At 52.6% G+C, this 21,994-nt stretch overlaps 7 protein-coding genes across 7 annotated transcripts; 1 reads left to right on the forward strand and 6 right to left on the reverse strand.

The window, feature by feature from the left end:
* Window positions 1-5,934: 5,934 nt before the first annotated feature.
* CTAM01_06207 (transcription factor RfeG) lies at window positions 5,935-7,162 on the reverse strand (the record flags this gene model as incomplete). Its single annotated transcript, XM_060522236.1, has 3 exons — window positions 5,935-6,722; window positions 6,786-6,867; window positions 6,935-7,162. 3 exons carry the CDS (start codon window positions 7,160-7,162, stop codon window positions 5,935-5,937), a joined length of 1,098 nt encoding a protein of 365 aa, XP_060382964.1.
* Window positions 7,163-8,125: 963 nt separating this feature from the next.
* On the reverse strand, window positions 8,126-8,842 carry CTAM01_06208 (uncharacterized protein; the record flags this gene model as incomplete). The annotated part of the gene is made up of 1 exon (XM_060522237.1): window positions 8,126-8,842. The coding sequence occupies one exon, from the start codon at window positions 8,840-8,842 to the stop codon at window positions 8,126-8,128; it is 717 nt and encodes a 238-aa protein (XP_060382965.1).
* A 1,440-nt stretch (window positions 8,843-10,282) lies between these two features.
* CTAM01_06209 (uncharacterized protein) lies at window positions 10,283-10,438 on the reverse strand (the record flags this gene model as incomplete). Its single annotated transcript, XM_060522238.1, has 1 exon — window positions 10,283-10,438. One exon carries the CDS (start codon window positions 10,436-10,438, stop codon window positions 10,283-10,285), a length of 156 nt encoding a protein of 51 aa, XP_060382966.1.
* Window positions 10,439-11,675: 1,237 nt separating this feature from the next.
* CTAM01_06210 (impB/mucB/samB family protein) lies at window positions 11,676-13,693 on the reverse strand (the record flags this gene model as incomplete). The annotated part of the gene is made up of 2 exons (XM_060522239.1): window positions 11,676-13,428; window positions 13,476-13,693. 2 exons carry the CDS (start codon window positions 13,691-13,693, stop codon window positions 11,676-11,678), a joined length of 1,971 nt encoding a protein of 656 aa, XP_060382967.1.
* Window positions 13,694-14,876: 1,183 nt separating this feature from the next.
* On the reverse strand, window positions 14,877-15,917 carry CTAM01_06211 (uncharacterized protein; the record flags this gene model as incomplete). Its single annotated transcript, XM_060522240.1, has 4 exons — window positions 14,877-15,043; window positions 15,189-15,252; window positions 15,544-15,702; window positions 15,891-15,917. 4 exons carry the CDS (start codon window positions 15,915-15,917, stop codon window positions 14,877-14,879), a joined length of 417 nt encoding a protein of 138 aa, XP_060382968.1.
* Window positions 15,918-17,235: 1,318 nt separating this feature from the next.
* CTAM01_06212 (uncharacterized protein) lies at window positions 17,236-17,379 on the forward strand (the record flags this gene model as incomplete). The annotated part of the gene is made up of 1 exon (XM_060522241.1): window positions 17,236-17,379. One exon carries the CDS (start codon window positions 17,236-17,238, stop codon window positions 17,377-17,379), a length of 144 nt encoding a protein of 47 aa, XP_060382969.1.
* A 1,067-nt stretch (window positions 17,380-18,446) lies between these two features.
* CTAM01_06213 (DHHC zinc finger protein) lies at window positions 18,447-19,759 on the reverse strand (the record flags this gene model as incomplete). The annotated part of the gene is made up of 3 exons (XM_060522242.1): window positions 18,447-19,102; window positions 19,151-19,591; window positions 19,645-19,759. 3 exons carry the CDS (start codon window positions 19,757-19,759, stop codon window positions 18,447-18,449), a joined length of 1,212 nt encoding a protein of 403 aa, XP_060382970.1.
* Window positions 19,760-21,994: the final 2,235 nt, after the last annotated feature.

The raw sequence follows: 21,994 nt of genomic DNA on the forward strand, positions 1-21,994 counted from the left end.
TTCTGTCTGTTCGTCTGCCTGTCTTCTGTCTTGGGAAGGAAGAAATGTCTGTGTGCGTGTGCGTGTGTGTCTGATGTACGTGTCTGATGAGACGGCGCGGCTTCGAAGGTACAAGTCCACGGCGATGTAAACGGTCGAGATGATTGGCTGCCGGCGAGTTCCTCCAGCTCTGAAAGATCACAACAATGGACAATGCCTCCTGTACTGCATACGGAAAGTGTCTCCAACTTTGTCATGAAGAAGTTATATTAATGCCTGTTTACGAGAAGAGAAGAGTGAGAGCGAGACGTGAAGAGTTTTGTTTGACATTGCCAGGTTTCCTGCCTGATGTTGTCCATCTTTCTGGGCTACGTCCCAAAAAAGCAATACTGAACCTTTATTTTCTTTCGCCTTGTTGATGGCGGATGTCAGACGGCAGTGACAGACAGTCCCGGCTAGGCTGGATTGCGGTGGACCGTAAACCTCTATTCTAATGGTTGCGACGGATTCGGGATTCCAACCTCAGGCCTCTGAGTGCGCAATGCGCTACTCCTTTCTCTATAGTTGACGCAGAGGGGCACTTCGCATTGTGTTACAACGCTACCGTCTAGACATGAACCGATAATTGAAGAAAATGGCATCTGCTCATGCTCTTATCACGACGAGAGACGCTTGGGTGGGTGAGAGTATGGCCCATCATCCCACGACGAAGAAACGCCGTGTCACGATACTGCGTACGTGCTGTTACTTGTTTTGGCTGTCAACTTCCGCCTTCGAGTAAGATCCATGGGATGCAACCGCGTCTCAGGGAGATAGGGAGCGGCAGGAAAAGGTGTGTGTCTGTGTGGGAATATCGTCCTTTACAAGTCCAAGCAAACAGGGGACTGGCTGCTAACACGAAATCCATAGAATTGGTTGATGCTACCTTGCACTTCCCTCCTTCCCACCCACCTTATTCGTGCTGGGCTTTTATTAATTGTGTAAGGATTCGTACCTTGGAGTCCCATCTGCAGAATGTTTGCTTCCTTCTTGCTTGTTGCAACTGGATCTGCCAAGTAGAGGCAGAACATCTTAGTATGTGGTCCCCACGAGAGCAGAGAAATGGAAGTAGCAGTCTAGGAGTGCATTCCGTATATTATGCCCCTCAAACTACCCCATTACCTAAGCTGCCTTACGGAGCAGACGGGAGAACAATGTCTTTTTTTTCTGTCGGCAGAAAAGGCAGCAAAGGCCAAAATGCAAGCAAACGCAAAAGTGCGCCGTCCACCGCCTCCACCCGCCCTGAAAGCGGTATGGCATCAGGGCAGCCCGAGGCGTCAAAACTACGTTTTGATTGGCTCATCTCGGCCCCGGCCATTATCGGGGTCCCCACTACTCCCAGAGTTACCCCCCTGCACCTTCTGTTTTTTCTCCTTCACCGCCCGTCCCACCGTGCCTGTCGTGCCTGTCAACCCAAAGGGTAGGTCGGCGCCTTCCAGACCCCTCTTCGTCCCTTCCCCCTCCCCCTCCATCCCATCCACCTCATCGTTCCTGCCAACCCGACTTCAAGTTTCTACTAAAGGTACCTTTACCGTTAAGATCGCGGATAGTGTAGAGCGCTCCTACTACATCGTATTTCCAAGTTTCCGCTACAACCCTCCTTAAATATGATGTATGATGAGCATTTATCTCCAAATTTTCAAACCCGATTAACAGAGAAAATTTTCAGGGGCCGTTCTTGACCCCTCCATTTCGATCCCCGTATGGACTGGCTTGGTCACCCCGTCCTCGGTGTGGACCGAGTTCCCACTTCGCCGGAGCGCAATCGCCGGGCAAAGCTCCACATATAGAAAAAACCTACGGGACACTTCACCTTGCCCTTTTTCTCATGATCGGTCGAGTCACTTCCGTATTCAGAGAGCCCCTATCTACTCAATTTGATTTTTTCAAGGCCTTTGTCTCGTTGCCCCTACACACTGCGCGTGCGAGAACTAATGGAGAATGTCGTGTGGTTTATCCGCGTCAACCGCGTCTAAGTTGTAGCAGTTAGAGATAAAGGTCACGATCCCGTCTTTTTTGGCATACGCCCCGCAAAAACGCCGGAGTCTGGGGGTGCTAGTCTGTCTCTATCAACTCTCAACATCAAAGGTCTATTACATCCCTCATGCACTTCAGCAATAATACTCTCCATTCTGATGGCCTGACAGCTACTCGGCTTTTTCGTTAATAAAGCCTTGTATCTGGGATACAAACCCTTTTGTTCACCCCTGTCCTGGTCTCTGGTACTCTTATACTGCTCTAGACCTTGGGCAAGACGATAATAAGTCATTCACGGAGCGACAGTTCCCCATGTCGGTAGTTCCTAAGCTGTTGCCCGCAAGATCTGGTGTCGATTTGTAGAGTCACAAATTCGAAGGAAATCCCCATTGAACCCCTTTCCTTCAAGCCTCCAATAACAAGGTTCATCGCAGCAGCTTTCAAACTTCCAACACCAAGACTCCTACGTACGATGCCAGAGCATCCTTCTTCATCCATCCCATCTTCATTAAGCATCAGTCGATACCCTCGAAAGTCATAACCGATGGTCCCCCCTTCTCGATCATGCCAGATCCGAGAGCATACTATCCTCAGCAGCAGCAGGAAGCCCAACAACTTCCCCAGAGCAATCTCTGCGCCTACCTTATGTTCCTACCACGAGCCGGATTCCTCAGGTGCCACATACTCTATTTCGCATACCTGAGCCTTGATGTGACCAGACTTGAAGCATCAGTGAGCGAGAAACTGGCTCTCCATTTCGAGACGTATATCAGGATGGCAGGTTTAAGCCCGCTAACCTTCCTCCTTCTGGTCCGCCGTTGTCCCCAAAACCCATCTGTACGTTTTCTTCCCTCATCCATACCCGCACCCACAGCATCGGCAAACCACTAGGTTCCCTCTCTTAGCATACATCGTCAAGACTTCCCAGGTCAAGATCAAACCTCGCCCATCTCGAGGATGTGAATGTTCTCCTCTCCCTTGTAAACCCCAGGCACTCAACTGCCCAAGCCATCATCCCTGCCCCAGCGAGACATTTCATCCCATGCCCATAAGGGCCGTGGCAAAAAGACACAGCAACCTTGGTGATACGATCAGTCTTAGCAGGGCAATGAATCAGGTCAAGTTCAGACCTCTGGGGAAGTGGTGTTGGGGGATGGGGGGACCGACCCTGTTGATGAAATCGGGATTGGGGATGGTGGGGGGGGGGGGGGGGGGACACGGGGGGGGGGGGGGGGGGGGGGAGGGGGTGGGGGGGGGGGGGGGGGTGGGGGGGGGGGGGGGGGGGGCGGGGGGGGGGGGGGGGGGGGGGGGGGGGGGGGGGGGGGGGGGGGGGCAATCCAGGTAGAGGGATTCGAGTCAGTAGATGGAAGTTGGCGTGGTAGGTGACTTGCGAAGAGAGATCTTGAGATGAGCATTGGGGTGTGTTACTTTGGGGTTTCCTGTGGGCATTTGGGAAGAGATTTGTATGTCATATGAGGGTGCTGTTGCTCTTGTTTTGTCTACATATGGCGGATATCTGATATCATGTAGCTGACCACTTCTCTGGAGACGGAGGTTTGGCTTAGGGGCGTGGAGTATACGAATATCTTGTAGGTGCTAGGTGGACGAAAGGCAGAGTGAGGCCATGTTCGACACCATGGGGAGAGAGGATGCTGAGCACCAAATTGAACTTTTTCCCTTTCGGACAGTTCGTTGTCTTTCGTTGCTATGTGGCGAGAGACGAAGGAAGTTGAGGAAGCATATGAATAGTTCCTGACTGCCCTGCCCTGCCCCCCCGCCCAATCCTTTTTTCCCCGATGGTGAAAGATCAAATCTGTCCCAACAGGATGGGTTGGCTGCCTGACAAACTTAAGCTTCATACCACGCAGTCGACACGAGCGGTGCACAACTCGCCAGCAGTGGCGATGAACCTTCCGTACCCGAGGGACGGTAGGTGGACAGGGTGACACCTCACATGACCAGGGTGATGCTGGGCAAGACTGTCCAGATGCGACCTGCCGAGTATCAAGACGCGTCTTCAAGATGACGAATGACGAGGAAATGCCCAAGCTGGGATAAGTGATCATTGATACAATCCAGAAACGTTCAATTCATTACAGAAACTTAGTCATCATTCAATAGCCGATAACCGCTGGTTACCATATGCCCAAACGCCAAATACAACAACAAAAATCGCATAATATAAATCCGGTAGATGTGACCACAACTCCAAAACTTTCCAAAAAAATCTGGGTCCAAACGTAAACAATCGCCGATATATGCAATACATCAAGTCCGCTCTATTGAGCCACTGCTATCCATCCTGGCTACAACATTGTGCGCTTGTTCCCTGTGAAGCCTGCGACGAGCGTGTTAGTTCGCACGTTCGATGTCCCGGCTTGGGTAGATATGGTTCCACGATGCGAATAGAAACACAGAACGAATAGAAATAGCGGTGACTAACGAGCTGTTCCGGAAGAGCTGCCAGGAAGGCTCCACGTGATCCAGGAAGTGTTCCGCAAGACTGGGCAGCCGCAGTTCAGGGAAAGTAGTCCAGAAAGGTAGGGTTGAGTCGTTTGTACCATGTGCCTAGCCTGGCGCTAGTGAACCTCAACCATGCCTCATCTTCAGGTCACAGTGGGTAGTGGGTACCATGAACCGCCAGACTCGTGTCCCATGGCAGGCTGCATTGATGATCGCAACATGCATCCAAAAAGCAACGGATGTTGTCAGGTGCCAAGGTGTGTTTGACCGGCAAAGGCCACTCATGATCGATGGAATGTCTTGGCCATTGTATCGAAATGGCTGGCAGGCCAGGCCATGTATAACTCACCCACATTGGAGATGTATCTCCTCCCAGTAAATTTCTTGATTGAGCTCAGTGAGCTAACTCGAGATCCAAAAGGGTTTGGGAGTCTCGGTTGTGGGGGTCAAGGCCTTTCTTGTCCACGGCCACTGTCCAATGGGTGGTACTTCCACAGGCTGGTCCATGAAGCTTTGATCCGGAATCTCCAAAATATGGAATGAAGTCCATGGTGCGGTGCGAGTGCTTAAAAGCTGATCCGGGTTTGCAAATGGCCAGTTTTGTTTTTCCAGTGGAGAGTAGTTTGCGGTGCAACGAGTCCGGTTGAATGACTGTGACGTTAGGTAAATGAGAGTTCTCAATCATGAGTGTCTCAGATCCTCATGGGGGAAGTTGGCAGAGTATCCTTTCGAAGTTGGTCAAAAAAATTGGCAATCCGTTAACTCACCTTGCTGTCCAGATGCCGTCGCCACCCATTCTATAACGAAACACCATGATGACCCCGAACTCCAAAAGTCCAAGTAGGAAGAATGAAACCCAGACCAGGAGAAGAGAGTAAAATGACATTACATCCACCGCCAGGACGGCTCCAGACAGCAAAGTGGTCCGTGTAAAAAGTCGTCAAAGTCGACTCGGTTCAAGAAAGTACGTCCTTTTCCGTTCCTGGGTTCCGGGCCATAAACACGTAGTAGCAAGTCATACTTGCGGAAAAGAAAAGGTTGATCGAATAGCAAAAATCGTAAGCCCATCCATATATGCAGTCGTAAAACGTCCAGGGGTATGCGCGGCACAATCCATTCTTGGTGAAATCCAGGTCAAGTCCAGGTGAGATCCGGGCAGGATGTAGTAGAACTCGAGACGTAACGGTCCAGGAAGATATGTAGAGCCAGGGAAACTCCGAGGCCGCGCAGAGCCAAAACGCCAGCAAAGCCAGACAACGGAGAGAGCGAGATGCATACTTGCAACTCACGATGTGATTTCCACACCTCGAATCCAGGAAAAGGGTCTATCCAGGAAAAACAAAAGATAAGGAAGCCGACACCGGGAAACGGGTCCAAGACCCGAGATCATTAGGATCAAGTTCATGACAGCGACTCACAGGACGGGCGTCCTGTGCAGTCGGAGTGGCTACAGTAAATTCCAGTGAAGGTAACGTATTAGCGACGCGGGGGGCGATGGCGGTCGGATTGGTGATGCCTGTCGGAATCCCTTTCGCTGCGGCGAGAGTGCGATGATCCACTACTTGTCGTCTGAGCTTTGGAACTCGATGGAGGAGCAGAACCACGGGGTGCAGGGGGCTTATCATACTGTGATCCTCCTTGGCCAGAAAGAGACGGGTGAGCAACACCACCTGCTGGGGACGCTACATAATTAGATTCGGTCGAAGAAGTTGGGTTGGGGTACAAAGCTGTATACGCACCGCGTCCGTACATCGGATCAGAAGCCACCGGCGTGGAACCGTACGAGGCTGACGTCGAAGGCGGGTAGTAACCTGTGGGATATCCTGCCGGAACCTGTGATCCGGAAGAGTAAGCCGGCCCTCCTGGCGGAGGCGCCATCGAAGTAGGAGTCCGAGAGGGCTGTCCTGCGTAGGGGTCGGCGGGGTAGTTTCTTTGCGCCGCCATGTTCGCGGCCGTAGCAATGTACGGGGGTTCACCGTATCCTTGTCCCATTTGGCTCTGTCCAGCGTACCTGGGGTCGGCTCTTGGGTCTGGCTGTCCAGAGTAGGGATACCCACCACTTGAGTAAGAAGAAGAAGGCTGCTGTTGATAGGAAGGGGTAGATCCAGAGTAGCCCTGGGCAGAGTTCCCCGAGTAACCTGGGGCTTGAGATCCTGGATATCTAGGGGTGCTTTCATAGGAATCACGTCCTACGTCCGGGTAGCCAGTGGAATCCGTGGGACCATAGTGTTGGCGTGCGGAGTGAGTCTCCGACTGGCGGTACCCTGCTGTAGGGGAGTTAGAACGTCTCGACAAAAGAGCCGTCGCGTCTCTTGAGGCAAATGTACCTCCTGAACTATTCCGGGCGGCCTGCTGCCGCCTCTCTGCCTCCCATCGCGCAGAATCGGCCTTCAAGTCGTCGATCATGGCCTACGGAGGCGTTGCATCAGTATACTGGTCGAGCGAAAGGCGACGACAGTGGAGCAAAGCCACTCACTGTTGTTAGGTTTCGGTAGGCGGTGATGTAGTAACCCTGTGAGACTTGTCCGGTCTGGGGGTTCTCGTAGTGACCCGGGCGGACGAGGGCGTCGTTGCCGAGGTAGCGGCAAATATCGGCGGTGATGACCTCGCGATCAATTCCATCTCTCGGAACGAAGTACTCGTTGGAGCGGCCGCTCTGAGGGGCAGACGAAGCCGGAGGGGGGCCACGGGAGGATCTCGACATATTGACGGTTGAAAGCGGGGGTGGTCTGAGTAGGAGGAGGGAGAAGGGTAACCGGTCGAGAGAGAGAGGGTCGAGCGAGGCGAGGCAACGTGAAGGTGAGAGAGAAAGAGCAGGAGAGGAAAAAAGAGAAAGAGGAGGGGAAGAGAGTAAGAAATGGGATTGTCGAGATGGCGGGAAGAAAAAGAGGAAGAACGGGAAGGCAAAAGCGGGCAGGGAGTGGGTGGTGGGCGCAGAAAAGGAAGAGGCCAGAGTCTGGCTCTTCTCTTGGGGGTGGGGGCTTCTGGTAGGAAAAACCGGGACCTAGCGGGCAGCGGTAAGTGAAGTCACCGACGTGGACCAGTCAACCACTAGGCTCTGCGTCCAGTGACCAGTGTGGTCAGTGTGGTCAGTGAGGTCCGCCTATGACTGGTCACCAATACCCCTCGACCTCACTTTTTAACTGCGGTTCTGAGCCGTTGAGGCGCGAGGTGTACTTGGTATGGAGTACTGCTCTTGTACCTTTCCTTGCCTTATTTCACTGTTGTTGGTAGCAGCAGCCTGAATGCGAGGTAAGGCCGCCTCATGTAGGCAATTCGAATAACCTAAGCCTATACTCCGTAGACTACCTACACTATGTACCTTACTCACACGACATCCACACACACATCCTCTGCCTCAATCGCTTGCCCTCTCTGCCCTTCCATCTTGCTCTTCCACCCCCCGTGAGATGATGAGGTACGTAGGATGGGAGGCCTTACTCTCCTCCTCCTTCTGTTAAGTCGAACCTGCTCGGGACCGACCAGGCAAGGAAACCACAGGGCTTGCTGGCACCACGTTGCTGACTGACAGTCCCGTGCGGATTTTCCCTCGCGCTCTACCCAAACCCTGGCAACCTGGCCAATATGCCACTGGATCCCCTTAGTGCACCAGGAGGGGGGGCATCGGGGTGGGTTGTGTTGCGTCTACCTATGGTGTGGCCCAAGTCTAGCCTCTTGCTGGCCAAGCGATGATAGCCTGCTTAGCCCAGCTTGCGCCGCCTAGTTCCCGAGAGGAAGACGGACGGCGGGAGGATGAGAGGTATCCCATTGTACATCTCAAGCTGTACGTCCCAGCCTCAGTCAAGGTACGCACGGTACAGATGGATACGCAACGAATACCTGACCAGCCAGCAGAGGCGGTAAGAGCCACCTGGCGGGACGGTACGCGCAAAGCAGAAACCTGGTGCAAATGCTCCGTACGGATACAGATTGACATTGATAGAGAGGCGGAGAGCGGTTGGGCGGCAGCAGGGAAGAATGGGTGGCGGCCGCTCTGAGTGGATGGAGACGGGATGAGGTGCAGGCCTGCAGCTTCGAGAGAGGTTGGGAGGTTGGGTTGACTGATCGCGCTGCCCAAAAGGGTTACCGAGGAACTTCCCTGCGTCGTGCGCGCACTGCCTATGAACAACAAAATCTTACTCACGTCTGTCCAAGTCCGGGACAGCCCCAGGAAACGTCCCGTCCAGTAGGGCTTTCGATGCTCCGTTTTAGCGCGCACCACGACCACCACTTGGGTGGCCCCGATGACTAGGACCGCATCAAACAGACATCCACGGTGACGTGCGTGAGTACGTCTGGATAAGTACAGTAGTACGGTATTTGCGCTTGTGAGAAGAAGCAAACATGCGAGGGCTGTTGACGCACACGCACTCGTAATTCGCATCCAAACACTCAGTTGGTATTCGTTGGAATATTGAGGCCTGCCTTTACCTGCTTTTGTCGCCATTGCTGTTCAAACAGACGCACGTAAGACGAACAAAAGGCAATGAAGGCGGGCCAGCTTGGTACATGCTCTCAGGCTGGCCAATAACCCAGCCAGAAAGATGCAGCAGCCAAGCGGTCCTTATACGTGGTATAATGTCGTGTCAAGCTCAAAAGGGTAGAGATGAGACAGACGGCATGATGGCGAGCTGTTGTGAGATCCAATGCGAAGGTTTGTCCTCCATGTTACAGCAGGCTCGAATTTCGCTGCACCGGGGGGGTCGGCTCAATGGTGCGCGTATTATTTGTTCCTGCCTCCGCCCCTTAGAAAGTCGAAACTCATCCAATGCGACACGGCATGTCGAGACCCAATCGAGAGAGTTGCGTGCGGGAGATGCTGTTGAGCCGAAAACGCGAGAAGATTGGCAGCAGCTCAAAGTAGATTGATTCCAATGGCCTATGGTCGTCCTTGGGGTGTCTGAGATCCGCCATTCCCCTTGATTGAGCCCAACCCTTCTCCTAGGACCGGGTATCGTGAGGTCCGGTGCTGTTGCTTGCCTCATGGCCTATAGGGGGTTCGAAAAGGATCCAGACCTTCCGCCCCAAGTATTCTTGTTTGAGAATTTGGCGTAGCTGAGGCTGAATTGCATTCATCGGCTTGGGATGAAGTAGTTTGGAGAAGATGTGGCTCGTGAGTAGTCCCTTCTAGACCGTCGTTCTATGGCGTTTTGGGCTGTTCTTGTCAAGGATGTATCGAGAAGACGTTTGACTACTTTGGCGTAGTGGCGTTTTCCAACATCCGCTAGGCCATTTCCTTGAGCGGCAGTCTGCTTGCCGAGGCTAAAGAAGAAGTGTGTACTCTATTGTGTCTGTGTAACTTTGGAAAGTCGGGCAGGATGCTACGGGAGACCGCTTGGACATTACAATCCGTGTCGATCCCCGTTGAACAAGCTGGGAAACATTCGTGGACTTCAAAGGCTAATTTCTTCTGGAAACAGGTAAGTGTTAAATGCAGAAACCAGTCCGTAAGTGCATGTATAGTCTGCGCGCTTGGAATTCAAGCGTGTGAGCCAGTGTCGTAAGTTGCGTTTTCTGGCAGACTTGATTTGGCAATTCCCCAGCAACTCTCCAGCCCCTGATGACCTCTTTGCCTATGTCAGCTTGCTAAAGGCAAGAATGGTTAGACGATGCAAGCCTGGAGTCTGACTTGTTTTTTTCTTTCTGTCCCTTTCAATTTCCTCAAGTCTGACTGACCGAGCTGTTGGTACCCTACCAGGACGGGATATCCCAGCCTCAGACGGCGACCAGCCGGCGCGCTTTTCAGGGCGCAAAAACTACTTATTCGATGCACGTCCTCATTGACAGTCATGACACCCGCTCCCCCCCCCCCCCCGGCTGACTTCTACGAGAACCCCGTGGCTGTGGAGCGTGGGACGACGGACGTTCGTTTCCTGGGACCCTTGCCCTCGACTGCCGGCCATTTCGCGACTTGACGGCGCAGCATGCCGTTGCTTGCCCTGTCTCTTGATCGTCCGGCGGTTGCTGGCGGTGTCCTCATCAAAAATTGACTTCGCCGTTGCTGCGAATCCACTCGGGGTCGGCGATGTGGCCCCAGTGCATCGCTGCGAAGCGGTGGCCTATCGCTTCCGACTGCCGGGAATGCCCCGTCTCTTTTCCTTTCCAGTCTCCATTTTGTCCGCGATGGTCCACGGATCAAGACAAGGCGAGTGCGTGTTTTTTTCCCGCAAACGCTGATTTGTGTGGTTAGTACGAATACGGAGACAGAGTAGTGTTGCTAGTCGGGGAGTTGGTAACGGTGCGTCGGTGCCAGGTGGTGGTTGGCAACGTTGGGTATCAATGCCTCGCGCCAAAAATGTGGCCCAACCCACCTTGGCCCAAAAGATGCCTAATTAGCAACCAATCACTTGCAGACGTCATCCGGATTGTGTCAATCCAGACGCAACCAAAACGATGCGTGAACCTCGATCCAACAGTATCACGGAACCGGCCTCGATCAGGGATCCGATGTGCGCCGGTCTCCTCCATCCAGAGCACAAACGTACTGGATGCCGTTTTCTCATTCAAGATTTTGTATTCATCTTTGTAAATCGTGTGTCCGAAGCCTTGCTCGCTGGCACTGCTGCCCCTGGCGCTCCCAATATTGGTTAAACCCGTGGGTCATGAGGATCCGGATGCGTCGCGGAAGGCTACAGGCGGGAATTGGAATGACGACACTTGCGGGTAGTTTCGATCCACATGTAGCCATCCAACTCGTCGGTTGCGCCTGCGGAGACGCTCAACCACATGTATGTCCCTGTCTCGTCAGGCCGTTGTGGTTCGCCAAGTTGATCCGTCCTCATGTCTCATATGACCACGACCTCCGATAGACTGTAACCCGGCGCAAGGCCGGAAGCAACGCCCAGGTCCGCGACTGAGTCTACTATGAGACAGGATTGCTTCCCAAATTGCTGTACCGGGTGCCCAACTGGGCAACAACGGATAGCAATACCGGGTCCCGAAGTCATGTCGTCCCTGCCCGGTGGGTACCCTTGTGTAAGACTCGCCTCATAATTCGCTTGGTGAAGCTTGAATTTGGAAAGAAAACGCCCATCAGTGATGATTCCTCAGGTTCGTCGGGGGCTTTGCCGTCAATCTCCTGTACTGCGGTGACCCTTGGACCAGGCCTCAGGGCGTCAAAGTTTACCAACTTCCAAGTCTCGTTGCGTATCAGGCGGCAGGACCCGCTCGACAGACTTTTGGCGTGATGTTGGCAAAGACGGGCATGTCACCAGGATTCATCCAAACTTCAGTCTGCTCTGTCCATGCTCGAGCTTGCCGCCGCGGCCTCCCCGCTTGGCCGAAGTTCCTGAAGTCTTCGGGCCAGAGCTGCGGGTGGCAGATGAGTGCTGAGCAAGTGTGGGCTTGCCACGTTCCTGGTCTTGTAGATCTTTGGCAAAATGCCAATCCTCGTGGCTTTGGTGCTCCTCTGGCGTTTCAAACCCCGTGTTGCACCGCGAGCATACGAAGCCCGTGGTTGGCATCTCATGGAAGCCACCATTGCCTTCCTCGTGCGCCAGACTCGTACCTGGAACAGCCATGGAAGGCTCACCTGACTTATTCTCTTCTCGGGATTTGATATCGCTCTTCGCGGATGCACCGTCGGACGGCATTTCTTCGTCAGTGGAAACGTTACGTGCAAAGAAGCGATGGATCGCCCCTCCCTCCGTCCGACGTTTCTTTGGCGGCTTTTCTTCAGGAATGGGCATATCGCTTGCTTCGCGGCTACTCTGCCTTAGCGCCTGGGCTTCCTCTCCTTTCAGCAAGAAAGCGCCGATGCCCATGTTGCCTGTGATGCCGTCTTCGAAGCCGCCCACGCTTAAGCTGAGGTTGGCGCATGGCCAGACGTTGCCTTCCCCTATTATTTGGTTCAAGAGGTTCTTCGCAAGTTCGAATAAGGCTTGCTCATCTAGTGCTTTGCCCTGGGGTATTGGGCCTTGGCGCGATTTCATTTGGCCGCCATGCCGGTGGTGCAAGTTTATTGTCCTCGGCCTACGCCTATTCTCCAAAACTCCCTCTTCAACCAAGCGGGCGAAGATGTCGGCAGCAAAGATCCTCAGCCAGCGATGGGCTTGTTCCGGGGTGTTGATGTAGGGCCGAAACGATTTTGCCGATAGCATCGACTTGATTTGTGTGCGGGAGTTGACATCACTAGCGTCGATGCCACGAATGGTATTGAAAACCCAGCTTCCGGTGTCCTGACCTAGCTTTGCTTTCATCTGATCCAGAGGGATGGCCAATAGCTCTTCGACGGCGTCAGTGTTGAAGGTTGAGACCACGTTTTCGCCAAGCTTCCCCCCGAGATTGCGTATCTTGGTGAACTTGAAGCCTGACAGAAATTGGGCCACGGCTCGGTTTCGAATGACGGTCTGCTGGTTGGGCTTCTTGTGCCCGGAGCCCAACTTGCTCAACAGCTTATTTTTGGCAATACCTCCGGAGCATGTGTAGTGTAACTTCTCCAGGATCTGTCTTCGGACATCGCGGACAATCTCAGACCCAATAAGGATCGCCACGTCGTCCCAGTCTGGGTCCACGGACTCCTCCTCCTCATTCAGGTCGATGAGAGCATCCGCTTGCCAGTCCAGGGCTGCCACGGACGGGGCTGGAAGATTCTCCGTCGGATCGTCGTAAGGTGGTGGGTTTCTCAGCTCGGGGAAGCGTTCCAGGAGAACTGCATGGACATGTGCGGAGAGGTCAAGGAAAACCTCGTCAATGCTGGCCTTTTCAACCTTTTGCTGATCCGCAGGCAAAGTTTCCTTGATGACTGCCAGAATCTTTCTGCACTGAAGGCGGTACGGATCGAGAGAGACTTTGTCGCTCTGGATGTTGGCAGCAGCATCATCACGGTATGCCCACCTGTCGTCGCCTTCTCGCCAAGTTGCTACATGCTGGGCAACTAATGTAGGGCATAGCTTCTTCGCATCCGTCAAAGTGCAATGACGACCGATGCCGTGCTCACGTGCCGGATAATTGACAGCAATTAATCCTTGCCTTAGGGTTGTTAGTTGACAGAATGATCAGACGGAAGGGCCACGTACCATTGCTGGACAGCCAAAGGCTGGTCCTTAGGCACGCCCAAACGAACCATCTCGCATTGTGCATAGAAAGCATCTAGGTCAATGTGGGCTACAACTCGTAAGGGGCAGGATGTATTGTAAGTCGCTAGTTGGGACAGTTGTTTGAAGGTGAACTGAGATTTGCGTCTGCCGATGCCGTGGATAGGGGAAGATTCCCGGAAGGGCTGTGAGGACGACATGATATCACGTCGGGGGTGCCGCCGAGTCGCCGTCGGTAGGCGTCGTGAGGCCCCCTGCTCGCTTGCCGGATTCTCAACGGCGTATTTCTTGGGTCGACATGGACCGGACGTCGTTGACAGCAAAGTAGATAAACAGAATTCTCCTTCTCGTCCACTTTCTATTAATCCCTCGTTTTTCAACAACACAAAGGCCCAGTGCAGCCGTTTGTCTGGAATCGATGAGATGGTTGATGTGTTGTTGCACGGATAATTCCTATACGCAGAGATTAGCAGGTCGTTGAGGTAAACGCGCCTGCAAACGCGCCTGCCATTTAGTGTCTGTCGAAGCTAGGTACGTACACTTGCAACAGGTCAGGTTTTGCCGAGAATTCAATTGGTCAGCGGCACTTTAGAGATCCACCTTTAGCCAACGATGACCCGCAGACGTCCGGGCTCGCAGCGCTCATCTTTCAACCTGCTGCAACGACATCGGCTCCATCTACTTTAGAGAGGGAAGGCTTCATTACATCTCAATCTCATCGTCCGACGACATGAGGCTGCATACCACTTGGTTTCGTCAACATGCCATTACTCTGCTTTCTTCGTCGTTGAGTCCCTTGAGGACAACAGTCCATCTTGCACGAACTCATTGGGTGCTCTTAATACTCCTACTTCATCCTCTCGTGATTCGCCATTGAGGAAATTGCTACGCCGCGATGCTGCATCATTCGTCCGCTTATTTAAGCCGCTATCAAGTCTCATCAGGCTCGTGCAAAATCTGCATCTTGGCTGGTTCCCTATCAGGATCGTCTCTGCATCCTTCTTCGTCATTACCCTATATCTAGCTTATAATTCGGACACGCCGATTCAATTCTTCACGTGTGAACATCATCCTCGCCCTCTCTCAACGTTTAAACTAGTCCTGAGCGGTGCGGTCACACAGCTGCAACCTTCATGATGGTGTGTCGTATGTCAGCTCTTGGAAGACGCAGCCTCGGCCGTGCCAAGAAATACGTTTCAAGACATTCCTAGCTCTAGTGCTCCGTACATTGCGCGCCTTTCCAGCGCCTCATAAGTCTATGAGAAAGGCGCCCATCAGGCAACAGCCGTAAAGGCAACACGAGACTGCAAGATCATAATTAAAGCACGCCGCGTGCCGAGCTTTAAAGCATCACAAATACCTCGAGCTGAATCACTGAGTGGATCATGGTCTCTTGTACCTTTGATGCTCTGTCTCAGCCTCCAAGCCGAGAATATTTTGTTTCTGGTCTACCGTCACCGGATGGTCTGAGTCGAAGAGTCCAGCGAGCCTGCTGCGTCTACATCGTTCTATAATCGACCCCAATGATATCAGCAGCAGGCTGCGAGTCACTATTTCGCACATTGTTTATCCAAAAAAGCAGGTGGTACAGAATCCAGAGTCAGTCTATCCAATCTAATTTCCCCACTTCACCTCTGATTATACTAAGCTTCATGACATACCTACCTCATCAAGACGTTCTACCTTCTCACTAACCTGGCAGATCACGGAGATCAACACTCGTCCTCCGGTTCTCAGACTGCATGCCGCGTCTACTGCCCTAGCGTTAGCGTTTAATTGACCAATCTGAAGAGAAGAGAAAAATGAAGAACAGGCTGCATATCTCCTCGCACATGGGGACTGGTCATGACACTGCGCCGGCCGCAAAGCCTCGCTGCCGCCGACTACGAGGCACGGCATCCCACCACAAGTAACGGAGGATAAGACACAAATTCGCTTCCATATGTAACCCCACGCTTCACGTAATGCTATGACGATTACTATGCTTCCTGCGATGCAGCTAGGCATCCACTCACTTGGTGGTTCGGATCGGGGGTTTCTCGTGTCAAACCTGGGTTCCCGTGATTCCGTTGACCACCGCCCTTCGTAGGAGGTTCGGTTGCACAGAAGTCGACGATATGACATAAGGCTTCTTTCGGAGGGTCTTGCTGGTATAAACTATCAGGCATCCAGTCACCCTGAAACCCACCTTGTGCGGTCCACCGTTCGGCTGGAATGTGGGAATCTCTATTCACTGCAAAATTCACGGAGTGGCTTGTTTGGGGTTCGAACAAGGCGCCGTCCCTTCGCAAAGCTAGTCCGTTTGGACTAAGAGGGGTCTTAGAACGAGTCATTGTTGCTAATAAATAGTAGTATCCCGAAGTCAACATATCGACCCCGCTTCAGCCCTACGTTTACGAGATGGATGGCCTGGATCTCGATCATGACGGACCCCCGGGTTAAGCGCGCGACGTACATGGAAAACCCCTCACTATATTTCGGCAGAGGGGAGTGGTGAAGGAAATCGAAAGCTGCACGGAAGCAGGCCGAGGTGTCTGCGGTACTCGACCATACACAACAGCAGGATTACCTCTGTTGAACTATAAGCTTCAAGGTGAGCCATAAGGCTGCCCTATTGTTAGCGTTGCCTTGTCCCGCATTGCCTTATCCTTACAGGTAAGCCACGGCCACGGCCCTATGGTCATCTTTGGGGTCGGCTCCCGGTCTCGTCTCCGTCCCGCGGTATCGCGGCATAGTAGCTGACTGGTTGCCAAACCCAAGTGCCGGCGATGAAGTCGAGAAATTCACCTAACACGGCCCACTCCTATTCCACCGCCTGCAGGATTCGCCCCCATGTTACTAGTTGAAGAGCCCGGTCATCCCGCTGCGGCTCTCGAGACATGCGGCGGGTAGCAGAGCAGGCGTAACCGCATCACCGGCGTCAGCCCAAGAATGTTGATTCCAATGTTGACCTTTGAGACAACCAGTCAGGAACCGCTTTTTTTCCTCTCGGGTCCTTATTTGGAAACCTCTCCGGAGCTGAGATGGCTTCTCCTGGCATTGCGGGTGGGGGTTGGTCTCGGAGCCCTATGCTGTACTGGTCGAGATAGAACGACTGACGCAAGATCCAGCACACCCATCGGACGCTGGAACCACGAGCGGGGGCCAAGAACACCTTCTTCTAGGAACGTTTCGTTCGGGAAGAATGTATCATTGCTATTTTGAGCCACGTCCGAGGGAGCTCGGCCATGGGGTAGACCTGCGCAAAGCGATCTAAACCGATTCTCTGATCTGAGACTGGAGTGCTCGTCCTGAAGATGCGGAAGGCATACGTCCGCCTTCAGTGTCATCTGAACATGGTAGAAATTGATCACATATATAATGAGACTAGAGACCTGTTGCTATGGTTCAAAGAATATACCGAAGCAAATTAGTATTTCTGTCTATCTCATCTTTATCACCTTCTTAGACCTAGATAACTTACACCACTACTCCATATCAAGCTGTATCGATCGATACACGCTCTTTTGAATCTGTTTCTCGCCAAACTCGACCTGCTCGACCTGAATCACAGTCAATCTCTCAATCTATTTTGAAGTCTGTCTCCGTGCCTCTCAGATCTTTCAGACTCGAATCATACGACATGTAAGTCAGCGAACTAGGTTTCCTTCTCTCTGAATCATAAACTAACCAGCACTCTCCTAGGTCCGACGATGGAAACGACTCCGACACGTCGGAACTCCCTCCCAACAGCACAAAGTCCATGCCCGAAGGGTCTTGGAAGTGCTGCGAGTGCAGCGAGAACAACAACAGCGAGCTATGCGGAACGGATGAGAACGACAATATGAAGTGCAACGCAACGCCTTGTAATCACACAAAGTGTGACGACTGTTCAGACCCGGATTGAAGTTCCGATTTTCACGTGTCTGGCTTAGGATATTAGGTATACGAAGGTTCAATTTGATGCAGGATCACAGCAACTGCTACGGCATGGAGGATTTCACGATTGGCAAGGAGGCTGGAGTTTGGAGTTTGAGATCGGTAGTTCGGCACCGACGTGCCATGATAAATGAAGAGGAAATGGCCTGCTTTTGTACTGAGAAGTCCGTCTACAACACGAAAGTAGTCTATGAGTGTGAAGATCTCTCCCCTCATTGCAGCCTTACTCCACTCGTAGAGTCTTCTACGATCGATTCGAGTGCAGCCAAGAATTTATTGAACAGACACCCAAAGAAGGGTCACAGGGGCACCAGAGAGCTGCTGTATGGCGCCCGTCCCACAAAGTCAAGAGCTACCGCCAACCAACCCCAACCGATGACATGGAGGATATATCGCAACATCGTCACCCACCACAATCACAATATCTTCACCAAAAAACGTCAAAAACATACAACACCAGGTATTCGCTGGTCGTCACCGACCCAACTACTAATCCGGCCCTCATTGGCTTATCTATGGGAGAGCGGACGGGATCCCGAGTTTTCCAATGGGTATGGTCGTATGTGACAGGAGAGGTCGTCGAACAAGTTCATGATGCCTTGGACATAGGGCGGCGACGAGACATCAGATCGGCCCCACCCTTTCCGCCGCCGTTCGGTGGACGCTTCTTCGGCCTGGTGGATCTCCTAGGTCGGCCGGTCCGCGTGAACGTTGAACACGCCCAGAATAAGTCTATAGGGTGGCTGCTGGAGCGCCAGTCGTCCGGATATTCCTATTGAATCTGGCCGTACGGTTGGGAACATCAGAAGGCTGTGGTGTAAGACATCCCGGCAACGCGTGTAAGCTGGAGCTGATCTGCCCGAGATTCCATATACTGAATTAATTACTACATAAGAAGGCTTAACGTTAGTTACGTATGTGTGTAGGTGTGTGAATATTGGCATATAAACCAAAATAGAACGCCGCCCCCCTGAATTGCCCAACCCCTTTTAACGCCTAAATGTGCCAAGGCCGCTCGATATGCTCAGGCCTCGGTCAACGGTTGCTATCTCTCAGCTCCTGCATCTCCATTCCGCCAGATGAACCACTTGGGCCAGGTAGACCGTGCCGTTCTCTGAGCGTTTGTATAAACGGGCCCATCTCGTAGTCACTCTCCATGCTGTCATGATTGGCGCATGGTGACCCGCGTATGGGCAAAAGCCAGTCGATCAAGGAATACCCCATAATGGACGTCCAGTTTCTAGCGTACCCGAGATCCCACGGGTTTTCATCTGGTTCGGTCCTGACAATGGCAAAGGTGCGCGTAGCTAGTCTATCGCGGGGAGTTTCACTATCGATGGTGGCGTCCGAGGAGGTAGGTATCCCTTGTGGATACTTTGGTAGAGGATATGTGATCAAGCCGTAGCTATTTCCGGGCCGGGTATCGTTTGGTACCCTGATTGCGAGCTGATGGACCCAGGACTTTCGAAGGGCGTCGATGTTGGTGATATTAAGTAAAATGAACCGCCAAGAAGTCGCAGTCATGAGGAATGTAAAAAGTCCAAAGAAACCTGCGATGGCGACGCCTGAGATCGTTCTCCCGTCCACAGTCCCATCGCGCACCTGTAAAGCTAGACAGTAGGCTGTCTGGCCCAGCGCAACTGCGCAATAACAAGCGCAGTAGAAAGTGAACTGGGCAAAGAACTTAAATGCTGTTTCCTGTCAGTATTGGACCCGTGCCATGAACGGTATCAACTCACAGGTCTCCGACACCATGCCGCCGACCCAGGGGCAATAGTGATCCATCTTTCGTACGCATCGCTCAACCTCGCTCGAATGATGAGCTCTATCGGGCTTCCAATTGCGGCACTCTGAGCACCATTTCGGCCGTCCGTCACTCTCGCATGCAAATACGTCCTTGCTATAGAATCCTTCCAAGCCGGGGCTGTCCGGGTCCTGATCGGGGCCTGTGAAGTAAGGCTGACTTTCCAAGTCTCCTTCCTTTCTGCGCCTGCTCTTTTTGTTCGATTCTCTTGATGCTTGTTGTGCCTGTGGGCCGAGCGGTACCAAGCCAGGGTCCGCTTTGATTTTTAGGAACGTTCGTAGATAGGCGGCGATCGTAAGGAGGTAGAAGAAGAGGTAGAGGGTGATTGTCGAAATGGCGGCGCCATGCTCACCCCTGGTTCTATACAGGTAGTCGACTACAGCGAAAGATTAGCAGAGAAAAGAAGCCATGTGAACGAGAACAGCTCACCGCCTAGAAAGGCCACGACCACGTAGGTAGCATACCCGCTTGTGCCAGTGATGATGAGGGGGATGATGCGCGTCACCCATCGCGAGGCACATTTCGTGCTGGTGGCTTGGGACATTGCAACGGCGCAATCATTTCCGGCACATGGAAACAAGAAAGAGGACAAATTAAATAAGTCGGCGACCAAAAGAGAGCGTGGAAGTTGCGAGCGACCAGCTGCGAGCTATAGAGCTGCGCAGACGATGCGACAATACGCAAATGCGCAGGATTGGAGATGGTTGTCGTGCTTTCCGGAAATTGGTGCCGGGGCGACGGACAAGTTCTGGGCGCTCGGAGGTGCGTGCATGGGATGCAGTGTCAATCTCGTTGTACCTTACTGCTAGGTACCTCACTTCTACTGTCAATTTACACAGGGCTGAAAGATAGCGGGTACAGGGAAGACAGGGGCGGTAGCAATAGGTACCTTACGCTGCAGAACATGCGTAGAACAATGGCTCCCTTGTGCTGAAGTGGATCAATAACGAGAACAGTGGCTTTCAGCCCTACAACCGCACCTGCGTGGCGTCAGCACCCTCCACTTGCGATTTCCCCTTCACCATGTTCTCTCTTTACTGGATCATGCCGATCTGCCATATCCCAAAACATCCAATTGACGACACGCAACTCTCAGCCGCGAGACACTGCCCTTTCGTTCCCCGAGGAGAAGTTCCCGCGGAAAATTCACCAGGCAATCCGCAATGCGTGGTTCGTCCGATATCCAATCTCTGATCGCTACCTAGGTACTGCGCCTTCACTTTGTCTCACTCCGGTCCAACAAACATGAAGAATCCCCCAGATGAGTGGGCATGCTGATTCATCCCACGACAACACGTCTGTCTGCCAAGTTCCAATAATGATTCAAATCGCGTATCAAGAAACGAGACAGGTTTCTATTTGATTCGTGAGGCATTACGCGGTAACGTGGCTTGTCGATGTTTTCAGCTGACTTCATTCATCAGCTGACGGTTCATTGGTAACCATCAAGAGCTATATGTTTCAGCTTCGGTGGCCAAAAGAGGCCCTTTACGCGGTTCAATTTATAATTACATGCCTTCCCTTCCCCTTGCAGTGTTTACAGATACTCGCGTCCAAGCGATCGGATCTTCAGCCGCGCGTGGGTGGAGGAAAATGCTACACCCTTGACGCCCGACATACTAGGCTGCTACGCCCGGTGACGATGACTTTCTAGAATATATATCAGCCTACGCAACCCGGATGGAATAAGCCCAGGAACAGCGGGAAAGCCCTCATATACCCCTCCAAGTCCAGTCCTGTCACCAGCCAGCAGGCGCCCGTCTAGGTCGACGGGTCAGGCCAAACTGGCTGGGTAGTGGAGTGGTCTAAGGTCAACAATCAATCATGCCCACAGCCTACTCGACGACAGGCTACAAGTTCGAGTTCGAATTTCCCAGTATGAGCACCAAATTATGTAGCCCCCAGTTCAGCACCGGGGGAGTGAACTCTTTTTGGTTCTATCGTTTAGACCTTGATGATAAGCGTGAGCTCAGTTGACCACCTCATCTTCAAGGCCACCACCAACTGAGGGGCAGGCAAACTGCAAATAACACACACCGATGAGAGTCATTTCCAGAGAACAATTACAAAATACTTTCATTCAAAAGTAACACGAAAGCAAGCAGGCTCTTGCACTTTCAACTCAACAGCCCAGTACTATCTAATTGCTTTCCAACTTAAGGTGATCTATATCCTGGATGATCAGGCCATCAAGATCTTACGACTATACTGGGAGCATCCCTCTATCACGCCGCTGAGGGGACCAGCCTGGGTTACTTGTGCCTGATGGGTATCCAGCACTGAGCCTCAAAGCAAGATGTCAAGGATCATGCACTCGGCATCTTCTTATTCACTCAGCTTGTCTGTCATATATCGCCTATTCCTACTTTGGTCTAACAGCTTGCTACACTCAGGCCTGCCTTGAAGATTGTGCATCTCTTCCACCGAATTCCAAGGTGATGGTCGGTCAGATCATCAGGCTGTGTACGGCACATGGGTCAATAACTCCTCACAGACGCATGACCTGTCTAGGAGAGTTGATGAAGGTGTGGCTCTGCCTAGGCGTTGGCTACCAGGACCATAGGTATCAGCCTGAGGATCACAAGATGTCGTCGCATTCGTGTGGCCAGCCGCTTCAAAGAGCCGCATAGCCATAAGTATAAGAAGCTCAACTACCCCCTTTCTTCACCTCTGTCCTTTGTCTGTCGTCGCTGGCATAAATTTCTTGACAGCTGCTGCAACAATACCTGAATGGATGATCACCTACACCGCACTCATGAATATATGGACACCCTCAATG

The sequence above is a fragment of the Colletotrichum tamarilloi genome (assembly GCF_030869305.1).
Source record: "Colletotrichum tamarilloi strain Tom-12 chromosome Unknown Scaffold_17.1, whole genome shotgun sequence".
Taxonomy (NCBI): Eukaryota; Fungi; Ascomycota; class Sordariomycetes; order Glomerellales; family Glomerellaceae; genus Colletotrichum; species Colletotrichum tamarilloi.